Genomic DNA, 14861 nt, shown 5'->3' on the forward strand with positions numbered 1-14861 from the left:
TATTAAAACAAATCAGGGGAACAAGGAATAGTTTATCTCTCAGATTTATGGAGATTAGAGGAATTTATGACCAAACAAGAGATAGAGAACATTATGAAATGCAAAATGGATAATTTTGATTACATTAAATTGAAAATTTTTTGCACAAACAAAGCCAATGCAACCAAGATTAGAAAGGAAGCAGAATTCTGGGAAAGAATTTTTATAACTAGTATCTCTGATAAAGGCCTCACTTCTAAAATATATAGAGAACTGACTCAAATTCACAAGAATACAAGTCATTCCCCAAATTATAAATAGTCAAAGGATATGAACAGGCAATTTTCAGATGAAGAAATTAAAGTTACCTCTATTTATATGAAAAAATACTATAAATCACTATTGATTAGAGAGATGCAAATCAAAACAACTCTGAAGTACCACATCATATCTATCAGATTGGCTAACATGACAAAAAAAGGAAAATGATAAATTTTGGAAATGTGGGAAAGTTGGAACACTAATTCATTGTTGGTGGAGCTGTGAGCTAATTGAACCATTCTGGAGAGCACTTTGGAACTATGCTCAAAGGGCTATAAAAATGTGTGTACCTTTGACCCAGAAATACCACTTCTAGTGTTGTATCCCAAATAGATCATAAAAATGGGAAAAGATCCACATGTCCAAAAATATTTATAACAGCTTTTTTTGTGGTGACCAAGAACTGGAAAATGAGGGAATGCCCATCAACTGGGGAATGGTTGAACAAGCTGTGTTATATGAATGTAATAGAATACTTTTGTGCTATAAAAATGATAAGGCAGACTTCATAAAAACCTGGAAAGATTTATATGAACTAATGCTGAGTGAAGTGAGCAGAACCAGGAGAACGTTTTACACAGTAACAGTCACCATGTGCCATGACTGATTTTAATAGACTTAGTCCTTCTGAACAATGCAAAGACCTAAAACAATTCCAAAGAACTCATGATGGAAAATGCCATCCACATCTGGAGAAACAACTATGAAGTCATAATGCAGAACAAAACAGACTATTTTCTTTTTCATTTTCTTTTGTTTTTCTTTCTCACGGTTTCTCCCATTCATTATAATTCTTATATGCAACATGACTAGTGGGAAAATGTGCTTAATAGGAATGTATATATAGAGTCTATATCAGATTGCAGGCCATCTTGGGGAGCAAGGGGGGAAGGATTGGGAGAAAATTTAAACAATGGAAATGAATGTTGAAAACGAAAAATAGATAAATTAAGAAATTGAAAAAATGGTCAGCTAGCCTTTACTTGAAGATGTCCAGTGAAGGGAAGCCCACTACCTTCTAAGTAGCTCATTCCACTTTGGGACAGCTAAAATTATGAGCAGGTTTTTCCATACATTAAGCCCAAATCTACCCCTGCAACTTCCACCCATAGTTCCTCATTCTGTTGTCCTGAACTAAGCAGAACAAGTTTTAATTTTGTCTCCTACATGGCACCCTTACTACTACTTGAGGACCACCTCTCTAAATCTTCTCGTTTTCAGGATAAAAATCCCCAACTCCTCCAGTCAATCCTTGTATGTCATGATCTCTTGGAGATTTGCCCTGCTGCTCACCCATTTATTAACATGGTTGCCTATATCTTTCTTGAACTTTGGTATCCAGAACTGAACACAGTCCTTTCAGATATTAGCCAGCCAAGGTAAAGTGTAGCAAGTCTGTCTGTCTTTCTGTGTGTGTATACACATATACATACATACATATATATACACACATATATATTACATATTATATATAATTATATATAAAATACACATATACTATATTTTTAGAGATAGAACTAGTTTTTGTTTATTATGTCACACTCTTGACTCATATTGAGCTTGCAGTCCAGTAAAACCCTTGATCTTTTCATCATGTGCTATTATCTTTCTTTCATTTGTGAGGTAAGGTTCATTGGAACCAAACATCCATCTTTACATTTCTCTCCATTCAATTTCACCATACTGTATTTGGTTCATCCCATTCATATAGTTGAATGAGTAATAATACAATTCTTTTACCACTCTCCTTGAAATTCCCCAGGTTATTGTCCTCACTCAAGCTTCATTCCTCTAATTCATACAGCAATTATGCTGCAAGAATTTACTTCAATAATACCAAGTGAATACAAACTGAAGTCTTGGTTCTGATACTAAACTGAAAGGATTAGAATTTAAGAATACTTCAAAGGATCAAGCTCATGATTTGAGGTAGTTCACTTTTTTAATTATAAAGGAAACAAAACAGAGATAGGATGAACTTTTTTTTAAAGTTTCAAATATAATTGTCACAATTTTTTGTGTCAATTGATGTACCTGCTCCTTCTAGGATTAATTAGTACCTTCAAAAGAGGCAAGGAATATTTATGAATGACCATGACTCTGCTAACCAGCATGGAGACTGACATGTCTGCCTAATTTTCTTCTCTATCTTTACACTGATAGGTCTCTTCATTGATAACTTTCACTGATTTATTTTTCTTCTGACACTTTTGCCCCAAGACTAAAACATGGACAAATGTAGGACTTATGTGACAAAAACATTTTTAAAAATCTCCTTCCTTCAAAACTATTGATAATATTTTAGAAAATATTCAAGAATCTTAAAGTCTTTCCTGTCTGACTTAAGATTTGTCTAAACTGACACCTTATAAGTAAAGATCCTTACCCACAATGGAGAGATGAGCTACCACAAAATCAAAGATATTCCAGCCTATGGTAAAGTAGTATTGGCGGAGACCGATGAGTTTCAGCACACATTCTCCCATAAAAAGGCCAGTGAATACCCGATTGATCTGGTACAAAATGTTGCTTGTATAGGCAGTCTGGGTATCTGTTTCCACCATCATGGTGACCATGTTAAGACAGATGAATATTATAATAGCAATCTCAAAGGCATCTTTGGTGACTAGGTCAAATACATATCCCTGGAATTTGTTCTGCAATAAAGGAGTAAATATTCATGTAATTAAAATCATTATACTCACAAAAACTCATCTAATTAAACTATAGTTGTAAGTTTTAACCCATTTGATCAAATTCAACAAATGTTCACTATGGTAAGGCACATGAGAGATTTTTTTTTTTGCCAATAGCGTATCATTATAGTGTCTGCAATGCTGATGGATCTTCAACTGGCTGTAGTAATAAATAATTTATTTCTTTTTCTATCTCTAACTTCTTCATCAAGTTCTTAATGATCTATAAACATACACTTAAATGCACTACTGAGCCTCTTGAAGGAAATATGTAATAACTTTTCCTTAGTGTTTCATAATGTAAACAACACTACACTAATTTCCTTATTTTGCAAATTTTGCCTTCTTTCCATTTGGGTTATTAAACAAAAGCATTTATATCAAAATGCACTTTCCCTACCAAACCTCATATGTTATTTCACTCACTAATTCCTTAATGTATCTAGCAATCAGCCATAATTGCATATATAAACAGAAATATAATACCATTTAGTATAACAAATTTTTTCAAGATTCATTTAAAAATATTAAGCAACTGGATTTCGTAGAGTTTGAATATAACGTTCATGATTTGATTAAATCATCAATCAAAACGCTCCTACTAGGTGCAATGCATTCTGTTAGGGGCTGGAAGTGAGGTTAGAAACTTACAAATGTAAATCTCTAAGAGAATATACTTAAACATCTGTAGCAAACTTACCCCACATTATTCCAATGCCACACATTTTGGGGAAAATTATAGTAAAATAATGGAGGTATAATATTTAGAATGTCTGTCAGGTCTGTCTTCTGATAGAAAGAAGAAAAAGTAGGAAAATAAATCCAAGATAAATAAAGAGAGATTATTAGAGTACCTAACTGTCCTCAAAATTAATTTATTTCTCTTGACTGAACTATATTCCAACATAATTAGGTGGCATAGTGGATAGGGCACTGGTTCTGGAATCAGAAAGACCTGTGTTTAAATCTGGCCTCAGACCCTTACTAGCTTTGTGACTCTGGCAAGTCATTTAGCTTATGTTTGCTTCAGTTTCCTTAGATGTGAAATGGGGATAACAACAGTGTCTGTACCTCAGAGTTGTTGTGAAGACCAAAGGAAATGATAATTGTAAAGGACTTAGCCCTATCTGGCACATAGTGTGATATAAATGTTTGTTATCATTAGGTATAATTGAAAAAATTAGTGTGATTTCTGACTTACTATCAATAATCTTTGTAAAATAGAGACTAGAAAACAGAAATGAAAGAAAAGGACTATGGTTAAACTAATAAATTATCTTTTAAAAAGTGGGGGAGAAACTACATTCTTTAAAATACAGATGAGTAAATTGCTAGGCATAAACTCTAAAATAAAAAATGAGACAAAAGTTACCAAATAAGTTAAAAATTGTCATAACTGCACTTTTTTGTGTTAACACAAAATTGAAAATAAAATATATTACCAGCTAGGTAATGGTTGAACTAATAATTAATGGTATATGGATGTAATGTAATATTACTGAGAAGTAAGATTTCATGAACATAGGAAAACTTAGGAAGTCTTAAATTAAATGTTACCATATGAAATTAATAGAACCTTGATAATAGAACGATAGAAATTAATAAAAGGAAATTAATATATAACATAGCTAAAATATAACTGGTTTTTGTTTGCCTGTTTTAAGGCAAGGTTCATTGAATGGGTACAAAAGGATTATGTCCAGAAATGATTAATATGAAAACAAAAGCCAACAATAAAGCTTGATATAAAAGAGACTGATGAACTTGAATTCAGATTCTAACAAAATTTCCAAATGTGTTATTAAATATATGGTTTTTAGATACTTTAGGAGGGGAAACAGAGACTATTAAAATCATCATTGGTTTCTTACAAACTAGTCACACAAGCATAATGTAACTTCCTTCTTCTAACACAATTATTATATTGGTGGGAGAGGAAAATATCTACATATAGTTCACATGGATTTCAGCAAGTCATTTGTTTTTCAGGTTCTCCTTAGTTCACTTGACATTTCTCATAATATCGTTGTGGAGAAACTTAGACGCAGCACCATTACTTCCGAATTAACTTTGAACCCTCAGAACAAAGCTATGTCAGGTTCAAAGCACTCTGTGGGGACATACACACGTATGTATGTATATATGTATGTATGTGTATGTATGTATGCATGTATGTATATGATCAGTTGGAAAACTGTACACAAAGTAAATAAGCACAGGAAACTACAAATAACTACAGGAAACGCTTGTGGGCAAGAAATATACACAGGAAAGCAAAACATGAAGGGACCTCAAGGTAGAAGGATATACAAGCAGAGGGGCATTTCATGTGTCCTGTGTGGTGGGACTGTCAGTGTTTACTACTGATGTCCCCTTGCCATCCTTGTAGAGTCATTCTTTGTCTTGTGTGCTATGAAATCTCTGTCAGTCATGAGACTATAGATCAGCACGGTCCTCTTTTCCCTGTGTTTGCTTCCACACATAGTTTATAGGACATAAGGTTGTATACTATGAAGGGATTGGTATTAATGATCTATAAGGTCCCTTACAATTATAAAATAATTGGATGAAAGTAACTAAAAGAATATTTATTGAATTAATTTTTGAATGAGGAAAAAAATTACAGCACATTTATCTGGTAAGGGCCATATTTCTTAAATATATGGGGAACTGAGACAAATGTACAGAAATAAGAGTCATTCCCCAAACTGAAAAATGGTTAAAGGATATGAATAGCCAATTTTCAGAAAAAATAAATCAGTAGTTATATAAAAATGCTCTAATTCCATAATAATTAGAGAAATTAAAATTAAAACAATTCTAACAAAATAACACCTATAAGACTGGCTAACATGATAAAAAAGAAAGTGTCAAATGCTGAACAGAACATGGAAAAATGAGTACATTCATGCATTATTGGTGGAGTAGGTAACTGGTCTGGTGAACAATTTGGAATTATTCCCCGAGGATTATATATGTATACCCTTCGATAAAGCAATACCACTAACTAGGTTTATTTCCCAAAGAGATCAAAGAAAAAGGAAAAGGATTGTTTCCCTCAATCGAATGTAAGCTCCTTGAATGCTTCAACTCTCATATTTATATTTGAATTCTTAGCTCTCAGCATAGCGACTGGCACATAGTAAGTGTTTAATAAATGCTTTTCATCTAACAAAAAAAGATATTGTATTCAGTATACTGTTCATGTTCCTTCAGAGGTCATATCCGCAACTAATAAATAACTCCTCCTTGGCATATGGAGGTGATCCTTTACTTTTTTTTTTTTTTAAGCAATTGGGGTTAAGTAACCTGTTCAAGGTTACACGGCCAGTTATTTCTGGGTGTGGCGCTGAGCATCTGCACCTGGATTTGATCCCCAGGTCATCCCGACACTGGAGCTGGTGCTCTTACTCGCTGAGCCACCTGGCCGCCCCTAAGCAATTGGAGTTAAGTAACTTGCTCAAGGTTACATGGCCAGGTGTTTCTGGGTGGGTAATAAGTGTCTGAGCCCGGATTCGATCCACGTGTCATCCTGACACTGGAGTTGGTGCTCTTACTCACTGTGCTACCTGGCCGCCCTGATCCTTTACTTTCAAAGTATGTGTCTATGTGGAATAAGCTCTGTTAGGTCCTATTAAATTAAAAAAAAAACAAACCTTTAAATAAAGGCCCACTCCTGGATTGGCATTCTAGGATCAATCTTGCTGAAAGTCTTATTTCAGGAGGATTTGATTTTTGGTGTTGATTTTTTTCTGGCCACAGTAATTCAGGGAACTAATCACTTTAAGGAATGAAAGAATTGAATCTAACACTGGCAGAGAATGCACACACTTACTGAAGAATATGAGTGAATATAATTTCTATATTACACAAAAGGACAGCAGAGCTGGGCTAAGTCCTAAAAAATTAATTAATATGACACCACTATGGTAGATGGTCAAAAATGAGAGAAGAGAGATTGGCATAATATAAAACTCATCCGCTTGTCTTTTGAAAAAAAAAAAATAAGGTTTTCAAGGATGTAATAAAAAATGATATTTTGAGAATCTGGATGAGAAGTATTTATTTTGCTTACCATTGGTCGAGGTATAGAATCGTGGGGTTTCCTATGTCCCAACTTTTTTATCAGATTGTAGTATTTCTTCTGATTCTCTGTCATGAAGATACCTAGGCCACCAATGTAAAAAAAGCAAGAAAGAAAACTATGAAAATAATATTTCTTGTCTCAATTTTTCCAAATCAACTAATACTCATTTTTGGAACTATGATAATAGAAAATTTTTTACATTTAAAATAAAACTCACCCCTACAGCACTAAATAAAAGCCTCTCTTAAGGAATGTATGTATTTTCATGTAGCTCTGTGTATTTACAAGGATGTACATACATAAAATGCCCAGACTGCATATGTCAGCAATGATAGATGGATTCATCACCTGGTGCTGGTTTAATCTAGGTGTTATTTTAGCCATATTCTTCACTTTCTGTTCACTATTTTTGAGCATTCTGCTTTTTGTTGTTTCATTGTTTTCCAGTGTCCAACTCTTCATGACCACATCTGGGGATTTCTTGGCATAGATACTGGAATGGTTTGCCATTTCCCTCTCCAGCTCATTTGTCAGATGAAGAAACTGTGGCAAACAGGGTTACGTGACTTGCCCACACTGCTAATGCGTCTGAGCCCAGATTTGATCTAAGTAAGATGAGTCTTCCTGTCTCCAGGCCTGTTGCTTTATGAACAGCACCACCTAGCTGCATCATACATATACATGAGTGTATATTTGAGAATATGTACACATGAATATGTGGACATGTACATATATAATAATTAAATTTTATATAGTACTTTTAAGTTTAGGTCTGCACCTTACAAATATTATCTCATCTTTCCTTATTTCTGAAAAAACCCAAGGAGGAAGGTGCCATTGTTATCTCCATTTCACAGATGGGGAACCTGAGGCAGAGGATAAGTGAATTGCCCTGAGTCACACAACTAGTAAGTGTCAGAGAGCAGATCTGAACACAAGTCTTCCTGACCTCTAACCCTTTATCAATTTCACCTAGGTGCCTTGATGTATATTTGTTGTCTGTGAATGTTTCACATTACCTTTTCTGAACATACAATAAACTTCAGAAAAACAGATACTAGGTCTTAACTAATATTTAAACCTCTACTACCACAGTATTTGGTCCAAAGACAAAGTTTAATAATAATTGCTTTATCCATTTCTCTTAGCACCTAAAACAGTACTCTGAATGCAATAAATACCTAATAAATTTATGCTGAATTCAGTTGAATAAACGACAGCTCTAAGATAAAAATCTCTAATAATCTAATGGTTTACTGGAGTTTAGGGGTATGGTTAAAATTTCTTTACTCCCAATATCCAGTTGTTCTCAAAGCCCTTGTAATTGACTTCTTTTGCTCAAAATAGTCAACCAAAAATCCTCTCAAAGTTCAGCAATGATTTTTGTAATGAAATAATACTTTCTCAGACTTCACTATTCTCAAATATCGATTAAATTTTACACTAATGATTACCCCTTTCGAAATTCTTAAAACTTGGTTAACGTGGTTTCTGTTCCATAATCTACTGAGCAGGAAACAGGTAGATATAGGGATGATGACTTGGAGTGGGATGAAAAAGTTTGAAATAGTTGATATAGGAAGTACAGTGGCTGATCATTATAGAAAATCAATCTGGAAGCTGTTCAATTATGGGAACAAGGAGATAATAGGCTTGGTTGTAGCAAGAAGAAATTGGAGGTAAGGATTGATAAAAGGAAGACAACAGGGCACAGCACAAGGATCACTGTAGGTCAGGAGAACTGTGGCACAATTTTTTCTAAGTTGCCAACAACTGATTTTCTGAGCCAACATGCATATATATGAAATGAGAGTTGGGGCAAATTATCTTCAATGTCCCTTCCAGTTCTAAAATGATATATGCCAATGAGACAAGAATAGCACCCCTTCTGAGTCTAAAGTTGGAAACTTATAACTCCATAGATGTTACCAACTCACAGACTACTGGATTAAGACATATATGTACATAATATATAAACACATATATTTCAGATATACATGTTATGTGTATATTTGTATATATGTGTGTATAGGCATGTATATATGTAAATATACATACACACATATATGTATGTGATAACAGGTAATATAAATATTTCTTCCCGTACCCCCTTTTCCCCAGTCTTGGATTTAAATACTTTTCTAACTTTTTACTTTGTTCTGTACTGCCCTTCTGAAGGCCAATGTCCTTTGTAGGGAAAAGAGAAGGAAAATACAAATTCAATCTCCCAGCAATCTTTCTAAAGTCTGATAACCTAGTCCTAGCTACCCATAACAGTAGTTCCAGAACTTCTGTGAGCATTCTTTGGAAACATAAGCATATACATATGCCTCAATCCAGATATGGACAGTAGTATATGAATTGGTAACTAATATCAACTCAATATTTCATAAGAGTAGATTTTAAGTAATACAGAAAGAACATAACATAATCCTACCACCTCTAATTCTACAAAGCAAGTCATCTCAATAAGCATAATTTACTCTGAGGGATAAAATCATTCCAAAGAGACAAGAAAATTATATGTGGGTGGTGAGAGTAGGGCTATATAGAGATTGGTATAAAAGTCCAATGTAGATACCAACTAATTTGGATTTTAAAGACATGTATGGACGATGAAAGCAAATTAAAGTAAGAGGGGATGAACACTTTTAAGTGGTCCTGAAAAAGTAATATCAGGAATAATAACGTCCCATATGTCCAAAGTTTGTTATGGATATAAAGAACAAGAAGATGGAATTATTGCCTATTCTGAGGAAAAGAGAATGATGGGGAAAAAAAAAACAATCTAGGACTATACTTAGGGATAAAAAGGACTAGGTTATTAGACCACAGAGTGATAGCAGAACTATCATGTATTTTGCTTCTGTTTTCTTTACCAAGGACATTGATTTTCAGACAGGAAATATAGAACAAAGAGATAAAAAATAACAGGAAATTCAGATCCAAGATTGGAGGAATATGGTAAGAGATAATCAACTAGTTGCCTTCATTATGCACATGTCACCAGAATTGGGTAAACTATACTCCAGAATATGGAGAGACTTTGTGGATGAGATTGTTGGACTGGTAATAATAATCTTTTGAGAAATCACAAAGGGAAACATATCATCACACTGGAAACAGACAATTGTTTTCCCAATTTTGAAAAGGAAGAAGAAAAAAATAAATTTCTCAAAGTCCTCCTCATCTATCTTTTCATGATTCTCTTCTTTCAAGAATGAGTTTAGGTATAAACTGTTCTATGAATTTTCCCCTGGTTTTCAGTCCCACATAGCCAACTTACTTATCAGACATTTCCAGCTGGATAGCCTGTATTTCCAACTCAAAATGTTCTAAGCACAGTTCATTATGTTCCCCAACCTTCAAATCTACCCCCTTTTTGGAAATTGCCTAGCACTACTGGGGAATCAACATCCTTCTCATATTTCAGGTATCATCAGGCAATTTCAGTATCATCCTCTAGTCCACACGCATCCTCACCACACATATCCAATCTGTTGCTAAATACTTTGTCTATATATCCATAACAATTATTTTTTGCATATATGTTTTCCTCTCCCTTCACAGAGCCACTTGCCTAGCTGAGGCCCTCCCCAACTCTTGCCTAGATTGTTGCCATGGCCTTCTATTTATTCCCCCTGCCCTAACACTTTCCTCACTCTAATTTATACTATGGAGACCCATCAAAGCAAACTTCCTACAGCACTCATCGGATCATGTTATCATTTTGTTCAATAAATTCCAGTGACTCTCTTTTAACTATACACTAAAATATAATTCCCTCTGACATGGAAAGTGCTTCAAAATTTGTCCCATTCCAATCTTTCCAGTCTTTTTTTAGATTGGCATCTGGTGGCAAAGGGGGCAGAATACTAGGCTTATAATCAGGAAGACCTAAGATTAAATCTAGTTTCAAACACTAGCTGGGTGATCCTGGCCAAGCCACTAAACTTTGTCCTAGTTTCCTGAACTATAAAATGGGAATAATAATACCATTTACCTCTCAGGGTTGTTGTGAGCTTCAGATGAGATAATAGTTGTAAAAGAACTTAGAGCAGTACCTGGCACATAGTAGGTGCTATATAAATGTTTATTCCTTTTCCTTCCCCTTTATACACTTTAATTCCTTCCTTGCATAGTATAATTTAGACATGCTGGCCTCCTTGCTGTTATGTAGACACAACACTATCTTCCATCTCCAAATCTTTACACTCCTTCCTCACTTTTGCCTCTTGAAATCTCTAGTTTTCCTCAAGAATAAGTTCAAACACTACCTTCTCCATGGAAGTCTTTTCTGGACCTTCCCAGCTGCTAGAGTTCTATCCCATAATTCCCTCATGTCCCTTTATTTATTTATCCAGGGGGGAAGGTAGGGTAATTGGGGTTAAGTGACTTGCCCAAGGTCACACGGCTAGTCTTGTGTTAAGTGTTTGAGGCCACATTTGAACTCAGGTCCTCCTGACACCAGGGCCAGTGCTCTATTCACTGCACCACCTAGCTGCTCCAATCCCTTTTATTTATTTCATGTACATATTTGCCTCTCCAAATGTTATCTCTACCATTAAAATTTAAAGTCCTTGACATTAGAGACTATTATTTTTTTTATTTTTATCCCCAGAGCTTGTCACAGAGTCTGGCAGAAAGTATAGACTTAATAATTTCTTGTTGGTTAGTGGAGGGATTGGTTTTCCTAGTTGAAAATGTTCTCTCTGTTCAAATCTTCCCGGACCACTTTGTTTAGAACCCTCCTTAGCTCCAGTCATAGTTATCCATGTAAATGTGGTTTCAGCCACATACACAGACACACAGACACAGACACACAGACCCCTCCCTGCCCCCACCACATACTCTCCCACCAGTTCATTCATATAAGCTTCTTGGAGCAGAAATGTGTATGTATATGTGGGGGTGTATGGGTGGGTGTGTCCCTAATATCTAGTACTGTACCTTAGTACAGAACAGTTTCTTAATAAAAGTTTACAGAATACAACTAGATTGAATAATAAAAAATTTGGAATACTTATCTTTATTTGTTGTTTGAAATGATTAATGACAACACTAATGAAGAAGACCAAGGGGAAGAATAAACCAAATATAATAAAGTTGACAAAGTAAAGATACACGTAGAGATTCCTCTCATATTCAGGCTGACTTTCCACCTGAACCAAAAAAAATAACAAGAGCAAACATTAGCAATACATCAGTACTGATCAAGGACTTCAATTCAATACAACAACTCTTAGCAAGAAGTGTGAGCATTTTTTTCTGTCTTATTATCTAGGAGCCAAAATTTTGCTTTCATTTTAAAAGTTTATTACCTAGGCTAACATTAGTCATTCTGACTTTGTGTCAATTAACAAATAAACCCATGGGATGGGAACCAAAGATATTCTGAAATCTGAAAACGAAAATCCACAGGTTTTGAAAATTATTTTATAGCTCCACCTTTAAGGAGGAAAAACTACTATGCAATTCAGAGAACAAATAAATATTTGAAACATGGCTACAGTTCCCAGCAGTTCTTGTGAAACAGATTCTACTTAGTTAACAGATTCATCGTTTTTAGCACCTTTTCATTTAATTCAAAGAATTATTTTTCAATATCCTTAGAAATTGAGTTAAAGATGTCACTCAGGCAGGAGAGAACGTAGTAGAAGAAAGTAGAAAGGACTTGGAATTAGGAGGTGATGGTTTGAAACCTGACTTGGACAAAGACTTGCTCTGTGACCGTGGACAAGTGGTCAGAACTCTCACAGGTTTAGTTTCCTTATCTTCAAAACTGAAACAACATACTATTCCCTCGAAGGGTCAATATGTACAAAGCATGTTGGATACTTTAAAGCATTAGATGATTGTGAGCAATTATCATTTTTTTCCTGTGGGCAGGGTTTATCCTCTCTGTGTTACACTCTCTGGGTTGACTCCCCATAGGACTTTTTCTAGCACGTCATAGAACACTATTCATCCTGGAAGCTCACTCTATCTGTCAACTACTTCTCACATGAGAAGTAAGTTCTGCATTTGTATCTTCTCTCTCTGAATGTTTGGTCCACTTGAAGGAGGAGGCTAAGGTCAACCCCATTTTCCTTCCTCTTCAGCCTGCATTGTTGACTCATCACCATAGGACTTCATCTACAACCACTCTCCCGCACTAGGTGTCCTCAATTTCCCCCATTACAACTCCTTTTCAGGTGTTCTCTTCTCCATTAGAATAAAAGCTCCTTGAGGGATTTCTTCCTGTTTTTGCATTTGTATCCCTGATACTTAGTAAGTGCATAATAAATATCTGTTTTTTTAATTTACTGATTCTGTGGGTGGTGGTTACAGCAGCACACTGTAGTGGTAAAAGCACTTCATTTTCTTTAATCTGAAAATCTGGGTTTGTGCTTTGACTCTCCTACTTCCCAACTGTGTAACCCACGTATCTCACAAGTTTTGTGAAGAGTTTAGCTAACTTTAAAGATAGTTATCATTAGGTGATGCATTGTCCCATACTTACATCAAATGTATCAAAAGCTGCATTCATGATATCCAACCATCCTTGAAAGGTGGCCTGCAAATATTACATTTATTAAATTTTGCTTTTAGAGGTAACAGTTAAGAACAAGAGAGATTTCAAGCTTAGTTTAGGACAGGTCAAAAATCTAGGTTGAGTAATTATTGATAAGTAAATCTTTTCATATTTCAAAATACTACTTTAACTTAATGTATATTTTTCTTCCTTCAAAATGTCACATTTGGCTAGTAAACCAATGCTAAGCTTAGCACTGTAATAAGAGTTTTAGGATATTCTGAATATTAGAATTAAACTCCATCCTATTTTTGGTCAACAACTGCTATGTAAATACTACAATTTGACAGTTACCAGGTATGTGACTAAGGGTAAAGCATTTCACTTCTCAGAGCTCCAGTTTTCTTATCTGTAAAATAGATATTTTAGGTACCACCTGACAGTTTTGTGTAAGGAAATCTCTAGAAGTATTAAAGCAATGGATGTGTGGGCTATCCTCCTCCTCCTCATCCTCCTCATCCTCAGCTAGCAAATTAGTTTTGTTAGCAAGAGTGGAACACAGTGAACACAAGACAAAATTGAATTGATAATTCATAAAAGAGAATAAAGATGTCTATTCCAACTGCATCACCAGGACAAATCTTACAGAGAGGCAGGTAGCATAACTTTAGAAGATGTTAGGAAAAAGAAAGAAAGAAGTAGGACATAGAGAGCCATCTTCAGAACCAAGAAGAACTGGGTTCAAGTCCTGCCTTTGGTACATGCTGGGTGCTAATCCTAGGCAAGTCACTTAGCATACTAGCTCTCCATTCAACAGCAGAGAAGGTGCTGACCTGAATTGGTAGAGGAAGTTTCCTGAGCCAGTAGTTGCCTCTACCAATGAAATCAAGGGATACTTTAATTTTCTTTTGGGGAAAAAAACCCACAATAAACCTATATTGCCTCAGTCATCCATTTTGCTGATTTCTGAAACCCCACAATTGCAATTTCCTTTCATAGTCTTAAAAAAATCAAATAAGAGACTCTGAGTCCTCTAAAAGCCATATTTATCCAAATACACCTATATCTACCTACCTACCTATTTGGAAAATTTCAATATAATTGGTTTTCTTTATAGTCCTACATATTTCACTGTATGTATTTAGAAACATTTTTCTGAGAATAAATCCATAGGCTTTACTAACCTGTCAAAGAGATTAGGTTAAGAACCCCTAGAATTAGAGCATGTGGTTGGTCTCACCACTTTGGTCCTTAACTATGTCAC

General features: G+C 35.0%; 1 protein-coding gene across 1 annotated transcript in view; it reads right to left on the minus strand.

Moving 5' to 3' along the window:
• The window catches only part of LOC138154688 (sodium channel protein type 9 subunit alpha-like), a 146204-nt gene that overhangs the window by 6725 nt on the left and 124618 nt on the right, over window positions 1–14861 (minus strand). Inside the window, exons 24-27 of the mRNA XM_069079663.1 lie at window positions 13586–13639; window positions 12111–12245; window positions 7072–7176; window positions 2687–2957 (exon numbers count right to left, since the gene is read on the minus strand). Of these exons, the coding sequence (XP_068935764.1) occupies window positions 2687–2957; window positions 7072–7176; window positions 12111–12245; window positions 13586–13639 (565 nt within the window). The remainder of the gene's footprint in view (window positions 1–2686; window positions 2958–7071; window positions 7177–12110; window positions 12246–13585; window positions 13640–14861) is intronic.

This window comes from Petaurus breviceps, unplaced genomic scaffold, assembly GCF_028583685.1.
Source record: "Petaurus breviceps papuanus isolate PSGF00001 unplaced genomic scaffold, PetGlider_PUasm1.0 91133, whole genome shotgun sequence".
NCBI classification, from domain to species: Eukaryota; Metazoa; Chordata; class Mammalia; order Diprotodontia; family Petauridae; genus Petaurus; species Petaurus breviceps.